Source organism: Limanda limanda, chromosome 5, assembly GCF_963576545.1.
Source record: "Limanda limanda chromosome 5, fLimLim1.1, whole genome shotgun sequence".
NCBI classification, from domain to species: Eukaryota; Metazoa; Chordata; class Actinopteri; order Pleuronectiformes; family Pleuronectidae; genus Limanda; species Limanda limanda.
In genome coordinates, this window is record NC_083640.1 from 28,448,729 (window position 1) to 28,462,705 (window position 13,977).

General features: G+C 40.3%; 1 protein-coding gene across 3 annotated transcripts; it reads right to left on the bottom strand.

The window, feature by feature from the left end:
• Positions 1 to 3,423: 3,423 nt before the first annotated feature.
• Positions 3,424 to 7,323, bottom strand: si:dkey-90l8.3 (LIM domain transcription factor LMO4-B). 3 transcript variants are annotated; one of them, XM_061071319.1, is made up of 5 exons: positions 7,266 to 7,323; positions 5,954 to 6,194; positions 5,752 to 5,848; positions 5,254 to 5,412; positions 3,424 to 4,227 (listed from the first exon to the last, which is right to left on the bottom strand). In XM_061071319.1, exons 2-5 carry the CDS (start codon positions 6,166 to 6,168, stop codon positions 4,219 to 4,221), a joined length of 480 nt encoding a protein of 159 aa, XP_060927302.1. In that variant the 5' UTR covers positions 6,169 to 6,194; positions 7,266 to 7,323; the 3' UTR covers positions 3,424 to 4,218. The 3 variants fall into 3 exon arrangements, with proteins under 3 accessions (XP_060927302.1, XP_060927300.1, XP_060927299.1); XM_061071317.1 differs by lacking the exon at positions 7,266 to 7,323 and having other exon boundaries at positions 3,424 to 4,262; positions 5,954 to 7,255; XM_061071316.1 differs by lacking the exon at positions 7,266 to 7,323 and having other exon boundaries at positions 5,954 to 7,254.
• Between the last annotated feature and the right edge of the window lie 6,654 nt (positions 7,324 to 13,977).

The window sequence follows — 13,977 nt, forward strand, 5'->3', positions numbered from 1 at the left end:
TGTAAAAGCTACTTCTTGACAATCATCTGGTGCTCAGGGATGGGAAGGTAAACCAAAAATAGCTTGCACAGGCCAATCAGCTTTCTGGAGGATTGTCAGCACAGTTTAATGCCACAGACGTCTCTCAACACAGGACCATAGCATTTACATGCTTGGGTTTTGATTTTGGTGACAACCAGATGGCGGTTTTACAGCACGCATACTTGTATTGAGCTCAGTGCCTAAGGGTGGACACGACCTGTCTATCAGCATTCATCTGTAGTGCAGGCTGCACACATACTGTACCTCGTTGCTGTCTTTCCTTCCATTCTTCTGCCTTTTGGTCCTGTATTGATTATAGTAAAATCTATTTAAAAATAGGGCCTAATTTTAAAATGATTGGATCCAAATTAAAATACAAAGTCTCGGCTCAAAGTAATGATCCGTGACATTTTTGTGGCAGACATCTGTTTTTGTATATTACTTATTTATTGGTGTATGTAACCGTGTGGAGTGTGGAGATCAGGAAAGTGTTGATCTTACATCAGCTGTAAAAATCCTCACAACCAATTCTACATTTCTAGTCTATTTAGAGAGCATAGGCTATAATATACATCATGTCAAACAGAAACTGCCTGCTCACAAATCACATGATGAGGCCAACTGAACTGGTGAGTACGTAAACTGCATCGCCATATATACATACACAGATATTACCCTTTTACACTCTGTCAATCGATGGATGTTTTTATGGAAATTTGAATGAAATCAAATGAAATAAGAACTTACGTCCCAGTTATTGGGGGCACACAAACATGGGTTTTCATGGCAAAAAGCTGCTCCAAAATATTTCTTTAGGGACCCTTATTTACTCTTCATGTGCTTCAGCGTGATGAGAATTACAGCAATGAATTTGGAAGCAGAAGCAGTGACATTTCTCACAACAGCAATGAGGCAAAGCAACAAATCCTTGCTAATTCTGTGGTGTTTGTGGTAAAAGTGGATAGTTCACAAAGTAACATGTACGCTTTTTAGTAGAGCTAAGGTCTACTGTTTCTGTCATTGCAGTTCTTGTATTACTGACAAGCATTTTTGAAGAAAACTGGAATTATTTTAGGAAGATTGACCAGAATTTTATTCGCATAGTGACCATATAAATATACAAGAGACCGGGGATAGCCAGAAGACATTTCAACATTAAGTAGGGCTGTCTAACAACAGTTGAAAAATGTAATTTCATACATCAACAAATACAATGTCTGATGTATTTAGAAATGTCATCTTAACTTACTAGTTGCGAGTCCAAGGCAATATATCAATAATTTGATTTTGACTTATTTATGATCTATTCATTATCTGTAAGAATCATACATATTTTATATGAACATTGCCACAATTGACTTGGTTATATCACTAACATTTTGTCTAGTGAAAATCAAGTTATCGTCAAGGCAATATTACACAATGCACGAGGAATCATAACATGAAAAAAATCTATTACAGGTATCTGTAATCCAGATTGAATAGAAGTAGATGGTAAAAGTTGATCAATAACTCAATAACAGACATTTCCATTAGTTAAAAATCTCTTGTTACTAGTTATTAATTGATAAATTTTTCAATGAATATACATTTATAACAAAAAATAATTTGACAGTATGACTATATTTTAAAACAACATGAAAATGTTAACATTTTGCAGACATTTTAGAATGAAAACAAGGGTTTACTGTAATTTGACACAAGAAATAGTAATGTTATATTTTTAAATTACATATTTATTTTTTAAACATTTCATTTTTTGGGATGCAATCGGCAGCAATTCAATGGAATGAGTCACAAGCTAAGATGGCAGTATTTCTAACAGCAGGATGTTATTTCATTGAAATGCAGCTCAAATACACCAAACATAACAATAATTTAGTTTTAAAGATGGTTTAAATGAAAGTAAAAATAAAGAGTGTTGAATTATTGTATTTTTCACAGCATTCTATCAATGGTTGATAGCCAGAGTGGGAGCTGAACATCTGCGTTCTTGTACAGTTCAGACATCTGGGGACACAAAGCAGACTGGACTGTCACAGAGATGTTAAAGCAGAACATCGTCTGCTTCCAAACACTTGGTCTGGCCTCTCCACAAACAGAGGCCTAGTGCTTTGAGCTTCTGGCTCACAAACCTGCAGACCACCTTTAGAATGGAAATGGCCTATGGGTAGGCAGCCATCTTGGATCTATATCACAGGAAAGTCTGGGCAAAAAGGAGGCTCCATGAGTCCTCTTCATCTTCATGATGAGCAAGTAAAAATATCCTGGCATCATCCTGTGTCTTCACGCAGTGTGAGGTGGAGGAGCTCAGGCAATTACACTCATCTGCATGTGTTAATATGATTAATTAGCAGGAATAAACACTTTCCTATGACACAGGCTACATGGTGAGCCACACACCTGCAGAAGCTCTGATAAAAGACATCGCCTCATGGCAAAGAGCCTTTTCATGAGACCTGCTAATTGGCATCTGAAAACGTTCCGTCTAATTAGGAAGAGGCAGATGAGGCTTGATTAGTTTGAATTCAAAGTGTAACTTGTGGTGCGGAGGGACTCGGGAATGTGCCGAGGTTTTATTTCTTCACCATCACGATACAAAGATAATTGTAATTGTGATCATTTGCATACGTTAATGAATTTGCGTGACGCTCCTTGATCAGACGTGGAATAAATAATTGATGCAGTATCAGCACTACCATGACAAGTGGGACTATTGAAATAGCTAAGCGCATTAAGGTGCAAGTTTGATGAGTGCCATGCTCCTAGGCAAGGTGTGAAAGTAGAGCAGATGCTATCTCGTGCTTCCTGCACGCTGCATACTCTACCACTGCTATCACACTAATATTATCTCCCAGCCTCTGATGATATGTTGAGACTTTGAGCGTAGCTTTAAAAAGACACATTGAGTTACAGCGAATTAGACGCAGCCCAAGAAAATAATTTTCAGAAGCCATGCAGTGGCAGAGAACAAAGAGCGGTGTTGGGAAACAACCCAGGCTGTGTGGGAGCTTTAATTGGAACATGGTAAACAGTAAATACATCAGATTGTTTCAAATGCCCTGGATGTAAGGGGGCCACTCCCCTTTAATTAGCCTGCTTTCCGATTAGGCTTTATTAGAGGCAGGCAGGCAGGCAGCCACTGAGCCAGTCAGCCACAGGATATGCCCCAAGTTCAGCCCCCCAGGAGCTCTAAGAGTACAGATACGGGGCTCATGTTTAATTGCCTCTGTAAATGGTCAGAGCTCAAGCCTCCTAATTCCATTCCTCTGGGTAATCAGGCATGTTTTTGCCATACAGGGCTAAAGAGAGCGAGAGAGTTAGCCACATGCTAGGTACCATGCAACACAATGTCACTCTCAGGCTGTTAAGAGGCTACAAAATGACCCCAGCTCACTTCGCAACACGAAAATCATTTTAATAGGATTTTTTGTTAACTCCAAATATTTTTCACACAATGAACTAGAGAAATATAACTGCACAGAAAAAAAGGCAAAACCATTACTGGATCATATCAGTTCTTGGTGCAGGGCATCAGAAATATCAGTAATCACACATAATAGCAATATTAGATTTCTGTTTTCCTTGAGTGCTAAAAAAAGTTTCTGGTCGAACCCATTTTAAGGTTTTCCCATGATTGGACATTTTCAGATACTCTGGATTTTGCCTAGCACCTCACATTTTTACATTCAATCCTCAGTGTGTAAGATCTCAGATTACCATATACAAGAGAGCGAGATCAAGAGTTCGTTAAAAACCCTGACGCTCAGGGGAAATAATGCCACATGGCGTAAGCAAAGCTTTGACAGTCCTGTAACAGCAGTCCATCAAACATTCATTTGAGCATCTTTTGTTCCCTCTTCCAGTTGGCGCTGGGTTTCATCGTCATTTTTTTCCTCGAGCTTTCTCTTTGTCCTGTTGTAGCTTTTTGCCAGTGCCAAACAAACACTTCCAAGTCTTTGCATGATGCACAGACCACTTTAACATTGAACACAACATAAATGTCACTTTGTATGTTCTATATTGAGTCTGATATGATGTGGAGGGGGATATCTCGGCGAAAAACTGCAGCCTCTCCGGGTAAAAGAGGCAAAGACGGGGATGAAAATCCACAAAGGTGACAGTAGCAGGAGAAGAGGAGGTGCGATGAGGAGAAGTGAAGCTCAGGAGAAAAGGCGAGGGCAACACTGCTGCCACTCAGCAAACCTGCAGAGCAGAGGGCAGGAACAGGGTCAGGGTCACTGCAACAACAAACACCTCACAGTCAGCCGTGTGGCCTTCTGCTTGTGAGAGTACAAAACCCCAAAGCCGTTCTCTTTGGTTGTTTCATTCCTATTCAGGAATTCTCTTTTAAAATATTTTCTAAAATTAAACTCCATTTTAGGTTAAAGAGACAAATAAAATGAAATATACTATTGAGGATTATCTAAATATACAACACAATATGACATAATACATTATTTAGATTCTAACACTACTAATCAACAACATTTTAATTCAAGCAGCTTATGAAGGTACATTTTAAAGATATGTTGTGTTGAGTTTCAAAGCGCATTATGCAGCAGAATAGTGTGTCACTCACGTTATGTTATAAATATAATACTATAATACTATATTGTGACTGATGCATTACTATTTATGCTGTATTTTAATGTAGCATCTGGTCAAGGTGGAGCTTAGTTTATTTAATTTACATACATTTAAAAGAGATAGATATGGAAATAGTAACTGATGAGTACATTAGTAAAGTACATATTATCCTCAGAAATGCAGTGGAGTAGTATAAAATAAAATATAAATATCAGATATGGAAATGCTCAAGTCAAGTACCTGAAAATTGTACAATGCTACAGAGCTTTTAGCAAACTGAAATTTGTATGTACATTTTTCTGTCTTGGTTTATTTACCTATATTCTTTCTGTATTTATTTTTCAAACTTGCAATAATATCCTTCCATTCCTGAGCAGACACATTGTAACATAAACACTCTTGATCTCATTATAAAATTGGCACCTCTGATTTTTCTGTCATCACATTTTACCCACAGTGCTGCATAGTTTTTCTTCATATTAATACCATGTCCTGCTGCTGTAGCTCCTTTTCCCAAAGGGGAAATCAACAGATTTTATTATTCACATTTGACCGAAGAGATATTCATGTAAGAGAGATTTTACACTCTGCTGTAAATTCAGATGGCTCCGTTGTGTCATGTCAGCAACCCTTTTTATTTACCTTCTGGTCTGTCAACACAGAGTTGCTCTGAAGTGGAGGCATGTGGCTGTTGAGCAAGGCAGCACCGGGTCTGTCATGCTCGCAGAAGATTGTACCATTGATGTAGTGGAAGCGATCGCCAGGCATTAGCCTGTTTCTACAGGTGGCACAGCTGAAACACTGCGGAGCAGCAGAGAAAACACAGAGGGTCAGAAAACAATGATAATTCAGCTCCTTACAGCATGGTTTACCACATCAGTTCAAGTGAAGCTTTTACTTTTAAACAAAATGTTCCACCTGCTATGAGAAACTGATACTGAATAAGGTTAATTAAATAATGGATTATGTTTAAAAATGACAGCACGGAACAAAAAACATTTAGACATGTTTGCTTTCTCTTCTAAAACTAAAAAAGGAAATATCTTTCCATCCTGCTATTTTTGCCACCAAATCTCAGATGTTTCCGTCAAACAAGCAGCAGGAGACAAAAGGGCGTTGATGTGAGAGCTTGGGATTTACCTTGAGGTGGTAAACATTTCCCTGTGCCCTCATTACCATTTCGTTGGCTGGAATCGACTGGCCGCAGGCGCTGCACGCCCCGCTGTGCCCGAACAGTCTGCAAACACAACAACACTGACTGCTCAGTCTGTGGAGCCTCCCAAATATAAAAACAGCAACTTCGTCTCCTCCGTTTCCTTCACCACCTCTCAGTTGCCCTCACCTGATGTAGTCGCTCCGGCAAAGAATCATGCCTCCTTTGCTGTAGCAGGTGGTGCCAATGTCCCCCAGTTGGGCTTGGCAGCAAGAGCACTTGAGGCAGCGAGAGTGCCAGTAGCGCTCCATGGAGAAGAGCAGGAAGCGGTCTGCGATCTTTCCTCCGCATCCGGCACATGACCTGGGGGCCGTGGGCATGCCTGCTGCCTGGCTGTTCACCATGTTGTGATGTGGCCCCTCAGAGGCTCCTACATGTGGAACACAGGAGGGACAACTGAAACAGGTGCAGAGCTGGACTCCGATATGTTCAAGTTCCCATTTCTTGTCTGACATGAAGCTCTTTAATAATTTCAGCGTGAAAGATTGTGTCGGCAGCTGATTGTGGTTTATGGTTACAAACAGATTGCTTTGATATACAATCTGCCTATTCCAATATTACTGGCAATATATGTATCATTACAATTGCCATTGCAGCTCCCTTCATCTCTGTCAGTCATTTTCTATTGTATAAATACTTTAAACAATGATACTCCATTTAAACTCTCCATATATGTGAGACACTGTATTTTCTCATCAATGATGTAAATATTCTTGTTTTCTTGATGTGCTCTGCTTCACGGAACATCTACTGCACTTGGGTCCTTCCTCTGAGAGGGATCCCTCACATGCAACTCTCTCTGGGAGGTCTGCCTTCTTTTACCCGTCGGAAATTGTTTTTTTTTGGTCGTTTTTCCCACTTGCTGATGAAGAGCAGAGGATGTGACACCTTATTACACCCTATGTGGCACATTGTTATTTGTGAATATGGACTATACAAATACAATTTGATTCGATTTGCAATGTTTTTTTATCTGATTCTACTGGTGAATATGTACTTAGCAGTTGTAAATACAGTTTTCTCTCCACTTCCTCAACAAAGTACTTGCAGGACTTGAACATGACTGCAGCTGTAACAGGTTGACCTCCACACACTCGCCATCAGGACCGAGTGACGTGTCGAGTCGTGTTCCCTGGAGGTGACTGATTTGATAAACACGCTGGAGACGGACTCACATGCACTAACATCTGCTGTGTGTTTCCATGTGTGTGCGCCCAGAGGAGGTGGGGGGGCACAGAGTCACCGAATGGGACTTCAGGAGCAGTGGCAGCCCCGGCACTCAATGTAACACTACAAGCGGAATAAAAGCTTTCTCTGACATGTCCCTGACTGTTGGACCTGAGCACACTGAGCCTCAGTGACGTGCTGTTTACCACCAGGTGATGCTCGCTTCACTCACAGCTGCGCCCGCGGAGGGAGAGGAGAAGAGGAGACGTGTTACCTTGACGAGCCGAAGCTTCTCCTCCTGCCTTCAACTTTCAGGAGCTGGGGGGGGGGGGGGGGGGGGGGTTCACCGGAACCTCGACGCGCTCGGAGTTGAACAGCGGCTCTTCTTCTTCTTTTAGACTGGACACGTCCTGTTCTCCATGGCTTTTCAGAATAAAAGGCAGAGCCAGCGCAACGTGAAGCCCGGCGGGACGGCGCGGGGACGGAAACAGTTGAGCAAACTCTCCCCCATAGACATCCGGCTCCGGACTAATAAGTACATGGAGCAGACATGACGCAGCCTCCTCCGTCCTCACAGCCCGTCACCGCTGCTCCGTCCGACTCCTCCGCTCCTGACAGCGACACTATTCATCAAATTGCGCAAGATGTTATTTAAATGAGCAGGAGGGGGACGCAGCCGACGTGAAGCGTGCAGCAGCCAATAGGGGCGCGGGGGGCGTGGCCTCAGTCAAAATGATTTATGAGTTTTTAGTGGCTTATTAATATGCAGAGCCCCGTAGGGTGTTACTGTGTGTGTGTATGTGTGTATGTGTGTGTGTGTGTGTGTGTGTGTGTGTGTGTGTGTGTGTGTGTGTGTGTGTGTGTGTGTGTGTGCGTGCGTGTGTGTGTGTGTGTGAGGGTGTGTGCCTGAACATTGTACATTCAACACACCAGGTTTTTAATAGTTCATATTGAATAGGAAAAAAACTGTGGTAGGAGGACATGCGTTTATAAAAACATTATTTTGTTCATCAGAATTGAACTTATTTTAGTTTTAAAGAGAATAAATGATGAAACATTGTATTCAGCTACATTACTCGAATTGAATGGACAATTGTCCAAAGTTCTGTACATTTATCAAGTTGAAGTTGAGAAAAAAAAATGCACACACAAGCATTTTTTTTGAGGATTGTGGACTTCCATCTTTTACGAGATCTGCGCAGGATTTTTACCTTTATATATGAAATCTAATTATTATCCAACACTGTGTGCGTGTGGCTATACATTTTTAATAGTTCACATGTTATACATAGAGCTAAATACAGGGACGTGCTAAACATTTTGAGGGGCCATTGTTCTAACCTAAAAAAAGACAATACCCCTGTACCCACACCCCATGCTAGTGTAAGTTAACAAATGAGTGCAGACATGCTATAGTTTCCTGTAATTAGTTAAAGCAGGAATAGGATTTTGCATCTAGATCTTAACGCATCTATACGCGTGCAAAACTCAAATTCCCCTTTTATTACATAAATTAAGATCCACCGGAGTGGACATTGTGTACATCATTAAAAGCAGAAGTAAATTTAGCTAATTCAGACTCCCAGTCACGATGTAAACATCAGATTGGACAGTGTCACATGATAAACGGCAAAGCGTCAGTGTGTGTGTTCGTGTGTGCAAGGGGTATAATATGGTCTTGACATAGTATTAACTGGCAAACAAGCATCCCTACATGATATAATATTCTATGTTTCAAATATGATGAGGAAGCATTTGATATTTTTTTAAATCCCCAATGCCAACTTCAAAGGAAGATCAAAATATCACTGTTTAATTTGAAAGGTTTAAGATTCATTATTGCTCAAGGACACTTCAGCAGGGCAGATGAGGTGTTATAAGGCCCGCGGCCTCAGTAGCTGCTGTACTTCCAGCTGTGTTCCAGTAGAGGACAGCATCCCATACTTCTGTGAGCAGACATTAGCAGGTCACTGTACATTCTGATACACAAGGTTAGAGAAGATAAAATTTGTGGTAAAACAAACATTGCGAATAGCAAACAGTCACTGGAAGCTATTGTCCTTAAAGTATGTCTGTTCCATTTATTTTAAAAGTGATCACCAGAGGTGTAACTTCAGGAGCTAATGTGTCTGCACTGACACATGTGAAGTGACAGATCAGAAGATTTGGAGGTTTCTTTATTATATACATCTGTGATACACCATGAATTAGATCATCCAGTATTTCAGTTCAATTATGTGGCCGAGTAGTAAACACTCATTATTTCTGAATGGATTAATCTCAAACATCAACCATTATAGTTTGATAAGGTTAAACAGTCACTGTGTACGTTGTGTTACACTTTCAAGTGTGTAGAAAAACAGCAAAACGCACGAGAACCGTGCTGTCAATTAGTTGCTTAAGGCTAATCCCCTCTTCTTAACTATTGGCCAGGGTCTCAGCCTCGCTGTTGTGTTGATGTGTTATTTTGGTTACTACCACTAGAAGTCTCCAAAGTCTATACATTTCAAATCTTGCACATAGAGTCTCTACATTAAGTGCAAAGTAGATCACTGCACATGCTTGCGGTGTGATTAGATAGAAGCACAAGTAGTCCAAACTAAAAGCTGCTCATGACTTCATTTTATGTTCACGTGAATCATCAGAACAATAAATATATAGGATGCTGGTTTGAGTGTTTCTGAAACCGTTGATCTCCTGAGATTTACCACACAACAGTCTCTACAGTTTATACTCAGAAAACAGACAAAAAAGACAAAAGTGTACAAATTGACAAATTTCAGACCACAGTTCTTGACATGTGCTCACTCAGTGCCCATGTTGTTTAAATAGCAAATGCTCATGGTGTGTTGGAATTAAGATGAAGTGTGGTGAGGTGCACATAGTACCATATCATCTGCATAGCAATGAGAATTGTCTACACATGATTTGCCCCAGGGGTTGCACTTTGTTAGGAACACCTGTACACCTCCTTATTCATTGAATCTTCCAATCGTCCAATCATGTGTCAGCAGCTGAGTGTTTAACATCCTGCAGATACAGGAGCTTCAGTTATTTTTCCAATCTAACATCCAAACGATGAAAACATGTGAACTCAGTGACTTGGACTGTGAATTGATTGTTGGTTTGAATCTTTCTGAAATAGTCTCTAGAGTTTTTATTCAGAATGGAGCAAATAACAAACAAACATCCAGTGAGCAGCACTTCAGTGTTGATAAGAGAGACCAGAGGTGAATGGTCAGACTGAGCTGACAGAAAGGCTAAGGTCCTACATTGAGGTGCATCATCTAAAACAGCAGACCAACTTTTTCACACCATGGATTAAAGACTTTGTGACCATGACCAGATAGATGTAAACAAGATAGATTTTTCTTCAAAAAATATGACTGTTGCTGATAAAGATATCAAACTGTTATCACACCCTTTCTAAAAAACTGTTACAGTGAAGGAAGGTGCGTCAGACTAGCAGCATATCTTTATTTTTCGGTGGATTTTACAAAGTCAAGGAACAGTATGGAGGCATTTTATGTTTTTTTCTGTTGTTTTTTACTTTTGAAGAAGTGGTCACCATTTACCTCAATTGTATTGGATGTAGCTGCAAATCAGTTTTTCCTGAAATTCTAAAAGTTTTTTGTGGACTCAAACACCCTTCGTTGGCAGAGTGGTGAGTGGATAATGAGTGAATTTTCATTTGTGGGTGAATCACTTTAATAAATAAAATTAAGACGGTGAACATGGTAGACGTTATAACTACGAACATAACCTCAACATGTCCGCATTGTCAATGTCCAGTAGCATGAATCTTTTGAAATGACTTTAAAGAGTTATGTAGAGTCTACTTTTCTATCATTTGAGTCATTAGTGTAACAATCGTAAGATACATAAAATATAACTGATCATGTTGGGTGAAGAGGGGAAGCAGTAGAAGCAGTAGCACAAGTGCTAGACACATTGTGAGTAGTTGTTTTAGGTGGTTCTTTGAATCAGTTTTGACGTCACAGTGTTTACTCGACACGTCACTCTCAGTCCAAACAGGATCCTTTGTGGATATGCTGAAAAGATGTTCCATGAAAAGCAGTCGCACTGTTAAAGGAGGGTGAGTCATGCTCCCCACATTCATTTTCAGAACAACAAGCCAATAACAAGTGATACAGAGACGTGTTATTGTCCCACATTGTGCTGAAGAGGAACCTCTTAGATACATCCTTTTTCACAGTGCTTGGAGGGTTTGAGGTGGAGTTTCCTATACTGTAGTCAGTGTGGGAGCCCAAGACCAACTCCCACCTCTCTGTGAGGAGCCCGTTGATTTCGGACATATTTCCTGTTCCTCTGTCAAGCCCCTGCTGAAAGCCACAGCTTTCTGTGAGGCCGGTCAACACCTGTAACTTCCAGTCTGGATTCCTAGCCAATACAAACTGCCGTGGAGAATCACAGCACCACAAGCTGCCAAGACAATCACGTTTAGGAAGCTCCCTCTCTGTGATCCTTCCATCTCTCCGGCTCTATTTTTTCTCTTGCAAGCACCTCAGTGTTATCTGACTAATGTGGTATTAAATGAGTCATTCTAAACGCCTGATGTCGCCTGAGTCCACAGGTATTTTATCTTCATGGAGTAGTGCAGTGGTGTGTTGCAGAAAGAGAAACTCAGCAGTGTGATAATTTCTCAGTGGAGATCAGTGCATTTAATTTATTTTAGTAATGGTACAAGAACCAACCTTTACTTGTTAGAAAAACAACTCCTTGATTGCAGTCCATATCCACAAGTCACAATTCTTCTTTAGGGCTTAACAAAGTGCAATATCCCCTTCCCTTAACTCTCAACAAGAGTGAGGAAAAATGTCAAAAGCAACCTTTTAACATGGAAGAAACCTTGAAACGTCAGAGAGAGTCCTCTCCCAGGACGGAGAGAAGTGCAATAGATGCTGTGTGTAGTAGAGCATATCAACAAAATAACAATATTTACAACATTAATGGGGGAAAAAAACTGTGTCTAACATTAATGATATATGTGAGTAGGCATATCAAAGCAAGTGGTAATCTTAATCTACAATTAGCTGCCACCATGTTCCATGATCTACAAACTATGACAACGATCCAGGATCATGCAATGATAAAACACAAGGACTCTAGGGAAGAATTTAAGTCAGTTACATGACTTGATCAAGACATGACATGAACATGACTCCGTTACATGACTTGATCCATCATCATGATCCACGATGTGGCCGCAACTGCGCCCCTGGATCTGCAAACGTTAAAGCACAAGGACTGCGGGATTCAAGAAGAAGTCAAGTCACATGTATTGATGTGAATGTTATAAAGAGGGAGAAGAGGAAAGAGAAGCTCCTGTGTGCCCCGACATTCTAGACCTATAGCAGCATAACTAAGAGCAGGTGTAAGACAAGCCTGGACCAGCTCTAACTATAAGCTTTATCAAAAAGGAAGGTTTTAAGTCTACTCTTAAACTTACAGATGGTGTCTGCTTCCTGAACTGAAAGTGGGAGATGATTCCACAGGAGAGGAGATGGTGGCTGAAAGCTCTGGATCCTACTCTACTTTTAGAGACTTTAGGGACAACAAGTAAGCCTGAATTCTGGGAGCACAGTGCTCTAGTGGGTTGATAGGGTACTAACAGCTCTTTAAGGTATGATGCAGCCATATTGTTAAGGGCCTTGAAGGAGGAGGATTTTAAATTCTCTTCTAGATTTAACCGGAAGCTAGTGTAGCGAAGCTGAAACAGGAGAAATGTGCTCTCTTTTCCTGGTTCTTGTCAGGACATGTGTTGCAGGATTTTGGACAAGCTGCAGAGTCTTTAACAACTTACTGCTGGAGCCTGATAATAAGGAATGACAATAATCAAGTCTGGATGTAACATAGTTATTTTGCATCTTTTTAAGACAGGACATGTCAGATTTTTTTGGTGAAAGAAGGCGGTACTAGAAATTTCTTTGAAGTATTTTTAAAATTTAATTTAAGTTAATTGTATTCTTTGAATTAGGGGACTTCTCTTTTTAACTTATTACTTTTAATAATTAACTTATTATATTGAATATTTTCCTACTATCTGTAAGCCTATTTTTCTGTTAATGCAATGCATTTTACTGAAATGTCCAAATGACAAAGGAGCAATCGGATGTTGTCATGGGACACCAGCTTTCATGTCCAACAATTCTGCTGGAAGGATCATTTCCCTGAATGTACACCAACCAAACAGCCTGAGCAGACAAACATCATCATCAAGTGTATGGTCTGGGTCAAATGAGAACCAGTGGCGCCATCAGTGACGACAGCAGATGGTGAGGAAGTCTCCATGGTGAGATGGTATGCCATGTGTGCTTTTAGCTTCCTGCCTGTTGGTGGGAAGGTAAAAGAATTTAACCTTGGCTGAAGAAAGATGCAGAGAGGAATACTCGACCAGTTGAATTTACAATAGATATAGTTCCAGTGATAAAACATTTTCTACAGCCCAGGTTATAACATCCATCATATCAAGTATTCTAATTCTTCACACTATACATACTCATTTGATTCATTGTTGATATGGAAATAACGATTTGTTCAGGCTCACTTTTAAACAATCTAATGGCTGTTTTATATGACTACTGCAGTGCTTTCATTTTGAAGACCCATTTCTAAAGAGGAAGTGATGCTGTTAATATTGTTGTCACGATGGATGTCAGTCTGATATGGTGAAATAAAACAAAAGAAATAATCAATCTGCTTTTCTGTTTTTTACTTTTTTATTTAATTGATATTGAACGTATTGCGTGTCCAAATCGCACCAAACTAAGCACTGCCCTCTCAGGCAATTTACAATAGACATGCCAAGTGTGAAGCCAATAAGTTGAACAGTGCATGGGATATGTGCTGGCGTATATTGAGCTAAGAATTTTTTGAGTTTATGATTTATTAGGCCAGTTGAAATGTTAAAGACTGAATGGATTGTCTCTAGCTGCTGTGGTGAGAGCCCTGTGGCATGGTCAACT

Coding starts and splice junctions, on each gene's coding strand:
- si:dkey-90l8.3 (XM_061071316.1), bottom strand. CDS start 6,279: ATGTCAGACAAGAAATGGGAACTTGAACATATCGGAGTCCAGCTCTGC. Junction 5,849..5,953: donor TGCCGGAGCGACTACATCAG/GTGAGGGCAACT, acceptor TTGTGTTTGCAG/ACTGTTCGGGCACAGCGGGG. Junction 5,413..5,751: donor GAAATGTTTACCACCTCAAG/GTAAATCCCAAG, acceptor GCTGCTCCGCAG/TGTTTCAGCTGTGCCACCTG.